Genomic DNA, 17,185 nt, shown 5'->3' on the forward strand with positions numbered 1-17,185 from the left:
AAACTGATAAGCACTTATGGCTAAGGGAATAAGCATGTCCAGTTTATTGTCTTTTCCATGGAGGACGAGAGCCCAAATAAGTATTTGATCAAAGACCTGTACCAGTGAAAGGGCCATATATTAACTCTAAAAAACCCTGTGGACTTTCTCTTCTTAATAGAGGACGTGCACTCTGGGCTGCACGAGTACAGTACAAAAATGAGGGTCCACCTCTAGTTCCAGCTCTTCTTCAGAAAAATAAGTGTCCTCTAGGGCAAAGATGAGGTTCCACCTCATAAGTAGCTCTTCTTTAGAATCGTAAATGAGCTCTGGGGGCACGCATGTGGAGTTCTTCACCCGAAAATTAGATGTGATCTTGTGGCGCGAACCCACACACAAGAGGATTAAGTATAAGTAACAGATGGCAAAAAGTCGTTTTTGAAGAGCACCATAGCGAGTACAGGATAGGAATGTAATATCTGGTGTTCCTCAGGTTACAGTAGTGTTCTTGGCCTACTATTTTTCATACTACATATGCAAGGTATGGAATTTCCATGATAAAATTAATATTAATAATTCTTACTAGGATAATTTAGCTAGCCCTGCATTCTAAAACCCCACCCAAATTTCGGCAGAACAAGAATTTCACTCGCCTTTATAGTCAGTTGTGTAATATCAGAAGTGGGGGAAGTATGGGTGGGACTAGCTGAATTATCCAGGTAAGTAATAATATTATTTTATTATGAAACTTCCATATTAATAAACATTACCCTAGGATGATTTATCTAGCCCAATTATCTACATTAACGGGGGAGAATATAGGAGAATTTCCCCCTTTTTGGGTCAGAACAGGAGGATCCTAAAATAAAGCAAGAAAATGCAGAACCTAAACCTGAGCAATATTTATCTGTTTAATAACAGACTGTGACAGAATAAGTCAAGGGAAAATTGAAGGTCAATCCGCTAGGTTTTACAAGTCCGAGAAAAGGGCACGAAAACTGGCAACGAAGACCAGAGCCGAACCCATCCTCGCTAGAGAAACAGGTTAGTATAACACATAGAACCCACTCAGAATAAATTGGTCTCGTTAGATAAACGTAAAAGGGAGTGACAACACTCCTTTAAAAGCCCATGAAAGACTGCGTGCTACTGACTACTGTATTCCCTATCTCTAGTGCCAAAAGAATGATCGCTAAGATCTCCTTTACTTTCAGGACAGACGACTGGTCATGAACCAAACACTAATGGGGGTGGGATGAAAGCATCCCAAAAGCGCTGACTGAGAATGCTGCACCAGTATCGCGAGACTCTTGAGAACTGACATCAAGAGGGTAGAGGCATTGAGTAGAAGGTGCCTCATTCCTATGGAGTGGGGCCTGTACTGACCAATTGGTTCATTGTCTGGAGACATTGGGGTTATGTCAATGCAGCCCAAAGTCATCCACAGACCAGCATACCACATGCCACCTTACTTACAAGGGAGCTATCGCCAAGAGGAAGGGGGCCACAAGTTGAACCCTAACAAAATTTAAAGTATGATTGTAAGTAGGTCGAGGTCAGTGGCTCCTCATCATTCGGATCTCAACTCTAAATGACTTAAAATTTTAGGTGTGGTTCTTGAGAGTAAATTTACTTTTGCGAAACACATTCGGCCGGTCTCTTTTTCAATTGCACAAAAAATGTTATTTTCATTAGTAAAATAAATTTTTGAATATACTTACCCGGTGATCATATAGCTGTCAGCTCTGCTGCCCGACAGAAAAACCTAAGGACAAAATACGCCAGCGATCGCTATACAGGTGGGGGTGTACATCAACTGCGCCATCTGTCGAGCAGGTACTCAAGTACTCCATGTCAACACAGAACCAATTTTCTCCTCGGCCCACTGGGTCTCTATTGGGGAGGAAGGGAGGGTCCTTTAATCTATGATCACCGGGTAAGTATATTCAAAAATTTATTTTACTAATGAAAATAACATTTTTCAATATTAAACTTAGCCGGTGATCATATAGCTGATTCACACCCAGGGGGGTGGGTAGAGACCAGCATTACATGTTGACATTATTATGAGCTAAGTATTTTGTATTTCATTTTAGCAGTTATTCAAAATAACAAACATAAAATAAATAAGTACCTGGTAAGGAAGTCGACTTGAACAATTACTCTGCCTTTTTAAGTACGTCTTCCTTACTGAGCCTCGCGATCCTCATAGGATGCTGAGCGACTCCTAGGAGCTGAAGTATGAAGGGTTGCAACCCATACTAAAGGACCTCATCAAAACCTCTAATCTAGGCGCTTCTCAAGAAATGACTTTGACCACCCGCCAAATCAAGTAGGATGCGAAAGGCTTCTTAGCCTTCCGGACAACCCAAAAACAATAATAAAACATTTCAAGAGAAAGATTAAAAAAGGTTATGGAATTAGGGAATTGTAGTGGTTGAGCCCTCACCCACTACTGCACTCGTTGCTACGAATGGTCCCAGAGTGTAGCAGTTCTCGTAAAGAGACTGGACATTCTTAAGATAAAAAGACGCGAACACTGATTTGCTTTTCCAATAGGTTGCGTCGAATATACTTTGCAGAGATCTATTTTGTTTAAAGGCCACGGAAGTTGCGACAGCTCTAACTTTGTGTGTCCTTACCTTCAGCAAAGCTTGGTCTTCCTCATTCAGATGGGAATGAGCTTCTCGTATTAACAGTCTGATAAAATAGGATAAAGCATTCTTTGACATAGGCAAAGATGGATTCTTAACTGAACACCATAAAGCTTCAGACGGGCCTCGTAAAGGTTTTAAATAGAACTTAAGAGCTCTTACAGGACATAAGACTCTCTCTAGTTCATTTCCAACTATACGATAAGTTTGGAATATCGAACGATATTGGTCAAGGCCGAGAAGGCAGCTCGTGTTTGGCTAGAAAACCAAGTTGTAGAACATGTAGCCGTTTCGGATGAGAATCCGATGTTCTTGCTGAAGGCATGAATCTCACTGACTCTTTTAGCTGTGGCTAAGCATATCAGGAAAAGAGTCTTAAAGGTGAGATCTTTCAGGGAGGCTGATTGTAGCGGTTCGAACCTGTCTGACATAAGGAATCTTAGTACCACGTCTAAATTCCAACCAGGTGTAACCAAACGACGCTCCTTCGTGGTCTCAAAAGACTTAAGGAGGTCCTGTAGATCTTTATTGTTGGAAAGATCTAAGCCTCTGTGACGGAAGACTGATGCCAACATGCTTCTGTAACCCTTGATAGTGGGAGCTGAAAGAGATCGTTCTTTCCTCAGATATAAGAGAAAGTCAGCTATTTGAGTTACAGAGGTACTGGTCGAGGATACGGATACTGACTTGCACCAGTTTCGGAAGATTTCCCACTTCGATTGGTAGACTCTAAGGGTGGATGTTCTCCTTGCTCTAGCAATCGCTCTGGTTGCCTCCTTCGAAAAGCCTCTAGCTCTCTCGAGTCTTTCGATAGTCTGAAGGCAGTCAGACGAAGAGCGTGGAGGCCTTGGTGTACCTTCTTTACGCGTGGCTGACGTAGAAGGTCCACCCTTAGGGGAAGTGTTCTGGGAACGTCTACTAGCCATCGAAGTACCTCGGTGAGCCATTCTCTCGCGGGCCAGAGGGAAGCAACTAGCGTCAACCTTGTCCCTTCGTGAGAGGCGAACTTCTGCAGTACCATGTTGACAATCTTGAACGGAGGGAATGCATATAGATCTAGATGTGACCAATCTAGTAGAAAGGCATCTATATGAACTGCTGCTGGGTCCGGGATTGGTGAGCAAAATATTGGGAGCCTCTTGGTCATCGAGGTTGCGAAGAGATCTATGGTTGGCTGGCTCCAGGTGGCCCAAAGTCTCTTGTGGAGGGTCCATTCTGTTGGAATTATTTGTCCCTTCCGACTGAGACAATCTGCCATGACATTCAAGTTGCCTTGGATGAACCTCGTTACTAGTGAAATGTCTAGACCTTTCGACCAGGTGCGGAGGTCCCTAGCGATCTCGTACCACGTCAGAGAGTAGGTCCCTCCTTGCTTGGAGATGTACGCCAAAGCCGTGGTGTTGTCCGAGTTCACCTCCACCACTTTGCCTTGAAGGAGAGACCTGAAGCTTTTCCAGGTCAGACGTACTGCCAGTAGCTTCTTGCAGTTGAAATGCATTGTCCTTTGACTCGAGTTCCATAATCCCGAGCATTCCCTACCGTCTAATGTCGCACCCCAGCCTACGTCCGATGCGTCCGAGAAGAGAACGTGGTTGGGAGTCTGAACAGTCAGGGGAAGACCCTCTCTAAGGTTGATATAGTCCTTTCACCAAGTCAGACAAGACTTTATCTTTCCGGAAACCGGGATCGAGACCGCTTCTAGCGTCTTGTCCTTTTTCCAGTGAAAAGCTAGATGGTATAGAAGAGGACGGAGGTGTAGTCTTCCTAGTGACACAAATTGATCCACGGATGACAGTGTCCCTACCAGACTCATCCACAGCCTGACTGGGCAGCGTTCCTTCTTCAGCATCTTCTGGATGGATAGCAGGGCTGGGGGTTGATCGTCTTGTTCAGCAACGTCCTCATCAGAGGGTTCCTCATCCGAAACTGATGACGAAACGGCAACGGAGTGGGCAACGTCTGACTCGCTGAATCCGGTCGCACTGGTGGATGCGTGACGGAGCCGGACGCAATATCATGGCACTGCTGCACAGTCTGTGAACTGTCAACAACCATGGGTGCGCGAGGAAGTACAGCGTCAACCCGAAACTGTCTAGACTGTCTGGGTTGTGCAGTCAACACCCTACCGGGTTGCTGAGGTTGACGCACTGCGTCACAACAAGTCACCTCTGCTGGTTGTTGAACGTCTTCCTAGTGACACACTGAACGTCAACAACCACCTCCGAGCGTCGCTTAACGTCAACGTGCGACTGGCAACCCACACTGGGTCGCATCGGTGGAGGAGCCACCTCAACTGGCAGACGCGAGTAGGATACCTCAGCGTCAACAGGGCGCACAACCAACCGGTTGGAAGGTTGTTGGCCAGAAGGTTCTTCTCCGTATTTAAGTCCTCTATCAAGGACACAAGCTTGGACTGCATGTCTTGCAGCAAAGCCCATTTAGGGTCTACGGGAGCAGGTGTGGCAACAGACGGGGTTAGCGACTGAGGCGGAACCAATTACCATCCCTGGAAGTCTTGTTATGTGTGACAATAGTACAGCAAAACTTCAAAGGCTCGACAAAAGTTGAGAAGTTGACCTGTAAACAACTTGGAGCGTCTCCTGGCTAGGCGCCAGGGCGAGTCTACCAGAATTGAGAAGTCTACCTGGGCAGAGGCATGAACTCCCAAGCCGAGAACTTCTCTCGAGTCCTATCAGACTCTCGCTCTATAAGCCAGTTTAAAAGAAGGGAAATCAAAGGCTGTATCCCTAAAACTCCTCCTGGTGCAAAAACCAGTCGCCTAGCCAACGTAACGCTCTCTAGGAGAGCGAGAGAGCACTAGCTTAACAACAACGGCTTCGAAGTAGCTAGGCCTAGTGTAAGTTCTGACGTTAGGCGAACGAGGAGCAGCAGTTACAAGATCCGGACGAAGATCCTTAAAAAATCATCATGATTTAATTAAAGTCCAAAGGAGGCTAAGCAGCTTAAGGCTCCTCTCCAAATGACAGAGTCCTCAAAGGAATATCAGTAGGAGGGAGAACAGCACTTTCTCATCTACAGGAACCTTGTCCGAGAAAAGCTAGGATATCTCAGTGAGGGTCTCACTGGTGCAGTAGCAGCAGACCAGAAGGCAACGTTATGTAACTGCTTGACAGTCTGTGAACTGTCAAAAACTGAACTGTCAACCACACCAGGTGCGTGAGGACATACAGCACTGGTGCATTAGTAGCAGACCAGAAGGCAACGTCATGTAACTGCTTGACAGTCTGTGAGCTGGCAACAACCATAGCTGTGTGGGGAAGCAAAGCCTCTACTCCTGACTGACTAGTCTGCTGCGGGCGAGTAGCGGTAACCACAGTGGGTTGCGGAGGTTGACACACAGCGTCAAAACAAAGCAACTTAACTCCACCCTCCTGTTGTTGTGGTAACTCGCGAACGTCAACGGAGGGTAGCGTGCGTCTGTGAACGTCAGCGTGCGGCTGGCAGGGTACACTGCGCATGGGAGGTGGAACTCTCACAGGCGGAGTGCGGGAGCAGGTAGCGTCAGTGTCTACTGTACGCACAACTGTGGTTGGTTGTAGGCTAACGGGTGCAGCGTCAACCTTCTCCGCACGATACTCCTGCATAAAAGATGCTAACTGTGTCTGCATAGACTGTAGCAAAGACCACTTAGGGTCTACAGCAGCAGGTGCGGCAACAGACGGTGTTACTGCCTGTTGCGGTACCACTTTGCCTCTCTTAGGAGGTGTGCAGTCATTGGAAGACTGCAGCGAGTCCGAACTGACCCAGTGGCTACACCTGGGCCGTTGGACTTGCGCGGAAGGGACCGACTTGCGCTTAATAAGCTGCGAGACCTTGGTCCAAGGTTTCTTACGAGAAACCTCTTCCGCAGACGAGAAGTAAATGGGCTCTCTCGTCTTTGTGTGGGTGGGGCGATCTTGGGTAGATACGCCCGAAACCACGGAGGGAAAAACGTCTGTTTGTTGATCAAGGCCTGACGAACCCATAAGTCGTTCGACATTACTTCTCCCCTGGGCTTGGGAGCTTGCAAGAGGTCCCGGACTAGGTGAACGACAGGCACGAACAGACGAACCCTCGGACGCAACACTAACACTTTGCGCATATCACTTTATCACTTCGATTTTCTGTTTTGCACTTATTTCACTGAAATCGAAATTAATACTAGCAAAAACAGAAAACATATATAAAGATAAAGAATTCAGTGGCTGGAAAAGAGACTAAACACTAGTTCAAATAAACTACGTTTACAATCTCTCACCGCACATAGCCTGGGGACAAGAATAAAACCCTAGAAACGTTTTACCTTCTTCCCCGTACAGCGACTAGGGAGGAGAGTAACACGAGAACAACGTTATCCGCTTGAACGGAACGTTTTTTTTTTTTTTTTCTCCTCTCTCTCCCTCCGTCTCTATCTCTCTCTTTCTCTCTTGATTTCGCACCTGAGAGAAGAGCCCAAATATATATCGTCAAAACATGTTATTTGGCTAAAGGAAAAAACTGAAAAGTTTTCCAAATAAAAAGTTCTTTTAATTTCGAATTTAAACCATTTAAGCTAAGAAAGAACGAACGAAAACGTCAGAATCGATTTACTCTTACTGCAAAGTGAAACCGTGATACACTCTCTCTCTATCGTAACGATAGAGCGCATGTTGAACGTCCTGAACGTCAACAACTGCGTAGTCTAAAAAACTAAACGTTAGTTCATCTTTGAAAACAGTACGAGACTATCAAAGAAATTCTTTCATAAAACATTAAATTTAAAAAGTTTTAAATTCTTTAAAGGCTAAATACGATATAACGGGCTCAACGTTGATTAACTTCGGTTCCAAGTTAGGACCGCCTACTATCAGGAAAGGTCGCATATAAACAAAACATATAAATTTATTTTTATATGTTTATAATAAATGGAAAGTTAATCGAAGAGGCCTAATAAAGGCGGAGAGATATAAAATATATAGATCTATAACGTGTTAAGCAAAATTACTAAAAACCTAAACACACTTCCGTCTAAGGGAAGGGTCGGCCATTTAAAAGTGAAAGAGAGTCCATACTCTCTTTGTCACCATAATTAAATCTATCCAAAACGAGTTCAAGTTTTGAGATGAAGATAAAACCCCTGCATAGCGAAAGCTCAAAACTGGAATAGTGTACTTCACCAAATAGTTGTGAAAACAAATCCAGTTAGTAACAGCGTATTTAGTAGGTCTTGCCAGTGGCACGACAGAGAGAAAATTGGTTCTGTGTTGACATGGAGTACTTGAGTACCTGCTCGACAGATGGCGCAGTTGATGTACACCCCCACCTGTATAGCGATCGCTGGCGTATTTTGTCCTTAGGTTTTTCTGTCGGGCAGCAGAGCTGACAGCTATATGATCACCGGCTAAGTTTAATATTGAAAAATTGGTTTATTGAGAAATTTGTTTTAAATTTTCAGTGTCCCAAAGGACGAGGAGATGGTGAAGCTCGTCCATGCGCGCTGCTCGTGGGAGGAGCCTTGGTCTCTAGAAGATCATCACCTATAGCTGAAGTGACAGTGTGGGGAGAAATAGAGAGCTGAAGGTTAACGAATGTCCCAGAATGGGGAGTGGGATCGTTGTCAACAGGAGGCTGTTGGAGGGGCATCTCTTGAGAAGGGTCCTTCCTGGCACCACGCTGAAGGAGTCGAACAAGCTATTCATTCCTAGGGGGTGCAGCAACCCCTGAGAACGGCCACACCTGCAAAACATCTGCAAGGGAAAATGGTTCCCCGCCGGCTGGAGGTGAAATTACTCCTCTAGGGGAAGCAACTATCCCCCAGTACCCTGGGGTTGCCAAGGAGTTAGACGGTCTGCGCTCCTGCTCGACTGCCCCTCGGAAGAGTGCGAACGAGAAGGAGCTTTTGAAAGAGATTTGGGGGTGTGAGAGTGAGAAGATCACGCTTTCCTTGCCTCTGTGGGAGAAAGATCATGCTAAGCCTTCTTCTTCCTGCTCCGTACAAATTTCTTCCATTGGGAGGCAGGCCACTCCCTACACTCTGCACAGGTTGAACCTTTCTCGCAACGATGCCCTCTACACGAAGGACACAGGGAGTGCGGGTCGGTATCCAGTGATGACAAAGGTACCGCATGCAGCGTCCTCGTGCCCAGGACAAGTCCGCATGAAGGCGATCAGAAGAAAGCAAGCACACATGAAAGAGAAAAATGAAAATAAAAAGAGTCCAATGACAGTCTTGGGAGAGAGAGGATAGTCCAATCTCTACCAAGCCAAAAGAAAAAGTGACGTGGCTCACAGCTGTGAGTATATATAAAGGTGGCTGGGTAACGCTCCGCCAACCCCGGCCTACCCACTCAAGTGGTTAGGTAGGGTTGCCACCTCGCACTTTTAGTCTAACGGCTACCTTCCAGCTTCGCCGAAAGAATATCCACACAAATAATGGAAGGTTTGTTAGTATGGGAACTAATTATTTTTCAAATGTTTTTTTAACTGAAAGTAATTGGTCGAGAAACAAAAAAGTGTTTAGAGTTTGAAGTAACCCCAAAATAAAATGGTTTTAATGGATCCACGTCGTGCTCCTCATGAGGCAGAACAGCAAGATGTATGAAAGAAAGCAAGAACAGAGGTACAGTAGAAGGCTATAAAGTTGGTGGAGGTAAGGGCAAAAGATGCTATCTAAAAAGCACAGACGAGGTGCACTGTCAACCCAATTTCCTATATGGTCTTTTAGTAGATTGAGCCTATGAGAGAGAGCAAGGAAGGGATACACAGGAGTACGTAAACTGCAGTATAAGGAAACCCCCAAATAATTAAACAGGTTTAAAAAGGAGGGAAGGAATAAGATATAAAATTATTTAAAGGCAGTCCACAGATTACAATGGCCTTAGAGTTACAACGATTTTCCATTACAAACAGGCTCCCATAAGGTACTGTACTTAAAATATTAATGGTAACTCAAATTAAGAGTTACAATGTTTGGTTTGTTGATGCAACGAACTACTTGCCAATACTGTGTTCGCATAGTGCGTTAAGCATCAATTAAACATAAATTCGACATTTTTGTTTATGATACTCATTCAGGATTTCGGTGCTGCTGTTTTTGGATATTTTTGTGCCTTTAATTGCTATGCACCAAATCTGGAAAGTGTATGGGAGACTTCTGATGGCAGTGTATTTCTTATTGCCTAATACAGTAGTTACATTTAAGTATGGGTGCACTACTGTATAGGGTACAAGTATTTGTATGCACATATTAGGTACAGTGATTTATGAAGGGTAATAATTTTCTCTCTTTTAAGTATGCATATCCAATATGTATGTATGTAAGTACATACAGTATGTTATGTATAGAAAACCTGACTTACGACGCATTCTAAGACCGGATCTCATAACTCCAGGACCTCCAGTAGTTCTAAGCAGTAGGTGTATTGAACTCTGTGTATGTACAGATATACAGTATGAAGTAAACTGTCCAAGTTTTAATACTAAGGTTATCACTTGGCAGACCTATTACAACATCCAACTTACAGAAAAATCATATGATAATATGTTATTTTCATTAGTAAAATAAATTTTTGAATATACTTACCCGATGATCATGTAGCTGTCAACTCCGTTGCCCGACAGAAATCTACGGTCGGGATACGCCAGCGATCGCTATCCAGGTGGGGGTGTACACAACAGCGCCATCTGTGGTCAGGTACTCAAGTACTTCTTGTCAACAAGACCTCAATTTTCTCCTTGGTCCACTGGTTCTCTATGGGGAGGAAGGGCGGGTCCTTTAAATCATGATCATCGGGTAAGTATATTCAAAAATTTATTTTACTAATGAAAATAACATTTTTCAATATTAATCTTACCCGATGATCATGTAGCTGATTCACACCCAGGGTGGTGGGTGGAGACCAGCATACATGTTAACAAAGAAGCTAAGTATCCCGTATTTCATTTTATTATTCAAAATAACAATATAAAATAAATAAGTACCTGGTAAGGAAGTCGACTTGAACCATTACTCTGCCTTTATTAAGTACGTCTTCCTTACTGAGCGTAGCGGTCCTCTTAGGATGCTGAACGACTCTTAGGTGCTGAAGTATAAAGGGCTGCAACCCATACTAAAGGACCTCATCACAACCTCTAACCTAGGCGCTTCTCAAGAAAGAATTGACCACCCGCCAAATCAACCAGGATGCGGAAGGCTTCTTAGCCGACCGTACAACCCAAAAACAACAATAAAAAGTATTCAAGAGAAAGGTTAAAAAGGTTATGGGATTATGGGAATGTAGTGGCTGAGCCCTCACCTACTACTGCACTCGCTGCTACGAATGGTCCCAGGGTGTAGCAGTTCTCGTAAAGAGACTGGACATCTTTGAGATAGAATGATGCGAACACTGACTTGCTTCTCCAATAGGTTGCATCCATAACACTCTGCAGAGAACGGTTCTGTTTGAAGGCCACTGAAGTAGCCACAGCTCTCACTTCATGTGTCCTTACCTTCAGCAAAGCAAGGTCTTCTTCCTTCATATGAGAATGAGCTCCTCTAATCAGAAGCCTGATGTAGTAAGAAACTGCGTTCTTAGACATTGGTAGCGAAGGCTTCTTAACAGCACACCATAAGGCTTCTGATTGTCCTCGTAAGGGTTTTGACCTTTTTAGATAGTACCTAAGAGCTCTGACTGGGCAAAGTACTCTCTCCAGTTCGTTACCCACCAAGTTGGACAGGCTAGGGATCTCGAACGATTTAGGCCAAGGACGTGAAGGAAGCTCGTTTTTAGCCAAAAAACCGAGCTGCAAGGAACATGTAGCCGTTTCCGATGTGAAACCTATGTTCCTGCTGAAGGCGTGGATCTCACTTACTCTTTTAGCTGTTACTAGGCATACGAGGAAAAGAGTTTTTAATGTGAGGTCCTTAAAAGAGGCTGATTGGAGCGGTTCAAATCTAGATGACATAAGGAACCTTAGGACCACGTCTAGATTCCAGCCTGGAGTGGACAACCGACATTCCTTTGAGGTCTCAAAAGACCTAAGGAGGTCCTGTAGATCTTTGTTGGTGGAAAGATCCAAGCCTCTGTGGCGGAAAATCGCTGCCAACATACTTCTGTAACCCTTGATCGTAGGAGCTGATAGGGATCTAACGTTCCTTAGATGTAACAGGAAGTCAGCAATCTGGGTTACAGTGGTACTGGTTGAGGAAACTGCATTGGCCTTGCACCAGCTTCGGAAGACTTCCCATTTAGATTGATAGACTCTGAGAGTGGATGTCCTCCTTGCTCTGGCAATCGCTCTGGCTGCCTCCTTCGAAAAGCCTCTAGCTCTTGAGAGTCTTTCGATAGTCTGAAGGCAGTCAGACGAAGAGCGTGGAGGTTTGGGTGTACCTTCTTTACGTGAGGTTGACGCAGAAGGTCCACTCTTAGAGGGAGAGTCCTGGGAACGTCGACCAGCCATTGCAGTACCTCTGTGAACCATTCTCTCGCGGGCCAGAGGGGAGCAACCAACGTCAGCCGTGTCCCTTTGTGAGAGGCGAACTTCTGAAGTACCCTGTTGACAATCTTGAACGGCGGGAATGCATACAGGTCGAGATGGGACCAATCCAGCAGAAAGGCATCCACGTGAACTGCTGCTGGGTCTGGAATCGGAGAACAATACAATGGGAGCCTCTTGGTCATCGAGGTAGCGAACAGATCTATGGTTGGGTGACCCCACAGGGTCCAAAGTCTGCTGCAAACATTCTTGTGAAGGGTCCACTCTGTGGGGATGACCTGACCCTTCCGGCTGAGGCGATCTGCCATGACATTCATATCGCCCTGAATGAACCTCGTTACCAGCGTGAGCCTTCGATCTTTTGACCAAATGAGGAGGTCCCTTGCGATCTCGAACAACTTCCTCGAATGAGTCCCCCCCTGCTTGGAGATGTAAGCCAAGGCTGTGGTGTTGTCGGAGTTCACCTCCACCACCTTGTTTAGCTGGAGGGACTTGAAGTTTATTAAGGCCAGATGAACCGCCAACAACTCCTTGCAATTGATGTGAAGTGTCCTTTGCTCCTGATTCCATGTTCCCGAGCATTCCTGTCCGTCCAATGTCGCACCCCAGCCCGAGTCTGATGCGTCCGAGAAGAGACGGTGGTCGGGGGTCTGAACAGCTAACGAAAGACCTTCCTTGAGAAGAATGCTGTTCTTCCACCACGTTAGAGTAGACCTCATCTCTTCGGAAACAGGAACTGAGACCGTCTCTAGCGTCATGTCCTTTATCCAGTGAGCAGCTAGATGATACTGAAGGGGGCGGAGGTGGAGTCTCCCTAACTCGATGAACAGGGCCAGCGATGAAAGTGTCCCTGTTAGACTCATCCACTGCCTGACTGAGCATCGGTTCCTTCTCAGCATGCTCAGGATGCACTCTAGGGCTTGGTTGATCCTTGGGGCCGACGGAAAAGCCCGAAAAGCTCGACTCTGAATCTCCATACCCAGGTAAACAATGGTCTGGGATGGGACGAGCTGGGACTTCTCTAAATTGACCAGGAGGCCCAGTTCCTTGGTCAGATCCATAGTCCATCTGAGATTCTCCAGACAGCGACGACTTGTGGGAGCTCTTAAAAGCCAGTCGTCTAAATAGAGGGAGGCTCTGATGTCTGCCAAGTGAAGGAATTTCGCAATATTCCTCATCAGTCTCGTAAACACAAGAGGTGCCGTGCTTAGGCCAAAGCACAGGGCTTGGAACTGGTACACAACCTTTCCAAAGACGAATCTTAGGAAAGGTTGGGAGTCTGGATGGATGGGGACGTGAAAGTATGCGTCTTTCAGGTCTAACGAGACCATCCAGTCCTCCTGCCTGACCGCTGCTAGGACCGACTTCGTCGTCTCCATCGTGAACGTCTGCTTGGTGACATAAGCATTGAGAGCACTGACGTCCAGCACCGGTCTCCAACCTCCTGTCTTCTTGGCTACCAGAAAGAGACGGTTGTAAAAGCCCGGGGATTGATGATCCCGGACTATGACCACTGCTTCCTTTTGTAGCAAGAGCGACACCTCTTGTTGCAACGCTAGCCTCTTGTCCTTCTCCTTGTAGTTGGGAGAGAGGTTGATGGGAGATGTAGCTAGAGGGGGATTGAGGCAGAACGGAATTCTGTATCCCTCCCTTAGCCACTTCACAGACTGAGCGTCTGCACCTCTGCTCTCCCAAGCTTGCCAGAAGGTCTTGAGTCTGGCTCCTACTGCTGTCTGGAGAGGAAGGCAGTCAAAACTTGCCTTTTGCGGACTTGGAACCCTTCTTGGACTTGCCACGGTGACTGTCTGCACGGGTACCTCCTCTGCTGGAGGTTCTGCCACGAAAGGGCGGGATGAACCTAGAAGCAGGTGTATCAACTGCTAAAGGGCGGAAGGGTCTAGGCACGGAAGGTAAGGTTTTAGCCTTACGTGCAGAAGAAGCCATGAGGTCATGCGTATCCTTCTGGATAAGAGAGGCAGCCATCCCCTTAATCAACTCCTCCGGAAACAGACACTTGGAGAGAGGAGCAAACAGCAACTCTGACTTCTGGCAAGGAGTGATACCAGCAGATAAGAAGGAGCACAGATGTTCTCTCTTCTTGAGGACCCCTGATACATATGAAGCCGCAAGTTCACCAGACCCATCCCGTATTGCCTTGTCCATGCTGGACATGATCAGCATGGCCGAGTCCTTGTCAGAAGGGGAAGTCTTCCTGCTTAAGGCTCCCAAACACCAATCGAGGAAGTTGAATATCTCGAAGGCACGAAAGACTCCCTTCAACATATGATCAAGATCGGAAAAGGACCAGCAGATCTTCGAACGTCTCATAGCCAACCTGCGGGGAGAGTCAACCAGACTTGAGAAGTCGGCCTGGGCAGAGGCAGGAACCCCCAAGCCAGGTTCCTCTCCCGTGGCATACCAGACGCTCGACTTAGAAGCCAGCTTGGGAGGAGGAAACACAAAAGAGGTCCTTCCCAGTTGCTTCTTGGAATGCAACCAGTCCCCCATAACCCTCAAAGCTCTCCTTGATGATCTGGCGAGAACAAGCTTGGTGAAGGCAGGCGCAGCAGACTGCATGCCCAGAGCAAACTCGGAGGGAGGAGAACGAGGGGTTGCAGACACAAAGTGTTCAGGATACAATTCTCTGAACAAAGCAAGGACTTTGCGAAAGTCTAAGGAGGGTGGCGAAGACTTGTGTCCTTCAACATCAGAGTGAGGATCATCCAGATGAGCAGCTTCATCCTCCGATACATCCTCATCCGAAAGTTGAGTTGTGAGTGGCAAAGGCAGAGCAGCAAGCTGAGCGGCTGAATCCTGCAGAACGGGTGCATGCGTACCTGCGGATCCATCATCATGCCTCTGCTGGACAGACTGTGAGCTGGCAACAACAAAAGCAGAGGGCCGGTGTGTGGGAGGGTCTGCGGTGGGCTGAGGAGCATGCGGTATGGTATGCAGAGCATGTTGTAAGGCATGCGGCTCATGCTGCATGGTATGCGGCTCATGCTGCATGGTATGCGGCTCATGCTGCATGGTATGCGGCTCATGCTGCATGGTATGCGGCTCATGCTGCATGGTATGCGGAGCATGCTGTAAGGCCTGCAGAGCATGCTGCATGGGCTGAGGAGAATGCCGCATAGTGCTGGAACCCGGCAACTCCTGATGCGGCAGCTCACGCATGTTAGCAGATGGTGCAGCAAGAACATGCGTCTGGCAGTGAGGACTGCGCATCGGTGGAGGAGCTCTCACAGGTGGGGTGTGGGAGCAGGCAGCCGCAGTATCTGCTGAGCGCACAACCTCTGCGGGTTGTAGGTTAACAGGAGAGGTGTTAACCTTCTCGGCATGATACTCCTGCATAAAAGCCGCAAGCTGAGACTGCATAGTCTGCAGCATGGACCACTTAGGGTCTACTGTGGTTGGAGCAACAACAGACGGAGCAGAGGCCTGTTGAGGGACCACTCTACCTCTCTTGGGAGGTGTGCAGTCATCAGATGACTGCGGCGAGTCCGAACTGACCCAGTGGCTACACCTGGGCCGTTGGACTAGCTCGGAAGGGACCTTACGTTTAAGCGGTCGTGAGACCTTGGTCCACCGTTTCCTCCTGGAAACCTCTTCCACAGACGAGGAATGTAAGGGCTCATTCGTCTGGGAGTGGAAGGGACGATCCTTAGCAGATGCGTCCGCAACCACTGAGGATACATCCGTGCGCCGATCAAGGCCTGCCGAACCCTTTGGTCCTTCGACATTGCTTCTCCCCTGGGCTTGGGAGCTTGCAAGAGGTCCCGGACTGGGAGGACGACTGGCACGCACAGATGTACCCTCATGCGCAACACTGACACTGACACTATGCACAGCACTAGCACTAACACTTCCCACTGCACTCTTCGCTTTCAGCTCTCTGACATCTGCCAAGAGCTGATTGCGGTCACTAACCAACGACTCCACCTTATCACCGAGAGCCTGAATGGCACGCAACATGTCAGCCATTACAGGCTGAGCACTCGTAGCAGGTTCGGGAGTCACCACCACAGGGGAAGGAAAAGGTTGAGGGGCATGGGGAGAGGAAAAATCCACAGAGCGAGAAGAACTCCTCCTATCTCTCTCCTTCTCTAACCTACGTGTATATCTGAGGAATTCATTAAAATCGAATTCCGAAAGCCCAGCACATTCCCCACATCGATCTTCCAATTGACAGGATTTTCCCCTACAATTGGAACATACGGTGTGAGGATCTATAGAGGCCTTCGGAAGACGCCTATTACAAGTCCTAACACTACACTGCCTGTATTTAGGAACTTGGGAATGGTCAGACATCTTGAATTTAGAGGTAGTCAAGGGGGAATTCCAAAATAAAGCAAAGATCGTTAACCAATGAATCAAATTAATTCCAAAAGCTTGCTAAGCTAAGGATAAAGCTTCCTGAACAGCGAAGGCTAAATTTCAGAGCAAATACATCACCAAAACGTGAACAAAAGACTCCAAAATCAACAGCGTATCCATGTAGGTCTTGCCGGCGGCACGACAGAGGAAAAATTGAGGTCTTGTTGACAAGAAGTACTTGAGTACCTGACCACAGATGGCGCTGTTGTGTACACCCCCACCTGGATAGCTATCGCTGGCGTATCCCGACCGTAGATTTCTGTCGGGCAACGGAGTTGACAGCTACATGATCATCGGGTAAGATTAATATTGAAAAAGAGTACAGTACTGTATAAGTCATCCTACCTTATGCTAGTTTGTCCACCTAAATCCCAGACCTGAAATCTTAGGTTTTTATAAGTGACTTGTTCCACATTGAAACCTATCGTAGGAATGGTAGTGACCACTTCCCCTACTTGTAGACGATATAATATTGTTGTCTTTCCAGCGCCATCCAAGCCAAGAATAAGAATTCTCATTTCCCTGGAGCCAATAAGACTTCGAAAATAGCTGAGTAACGCCCCTGTAACAAGATAAATAATACGCTTGCATTAAAATTTATGAAATTATTAAAACACACTAATACTGTATGCCTATACCTGTATTACAAGTAAAAATACAACAATCCTTTAAGCACAGTGGATATACATTCAACTACATTATGTATTATTATACAGTATACC

General features: G+C 46.6%; 1 protein-coding gene across 3 annotated transcripts in view; it reads right to left on the reverse strand.

Annotated features, from left to right (window-relative positions):
- Positions 1–17,185, reverse strand: part of Arl1 (ADP ribosylation factor-like 1) — an 80,728-nt gene that overhangs the window by 20,026 nt on the left and 43,517 nt on the right. For all 3 annotated transcript variants that reach the window (XM_068378505.1, XM_068378507.1, XM_068378508.1), the window contains exon 2: positions 16,809–17,025. In XM_068378505.1, coding sequence (XP_068234606.1) covers positions 16,809–17,025 — 217 coding nt within the window. The remainder of the gene's footprint in view (positions 1–16,808; positions 17,026–17,185) is intronic.

The sequence above is a fragment of the Palaemon carinicauda genome, chromosome 8, assembly GCF_036898095.1.
Source record: "Palaemon carinicauda isolate YSFRI2023 chromosome 8, ASM3689809v2, whole genome shotgun sequence".
Lineage (NCBI taxonomy): Eukaryota > Metazoa > Arthropoda > Malacostraca > Decapoda > Palaemonidae > Palaemon > Palaemon carinicauda.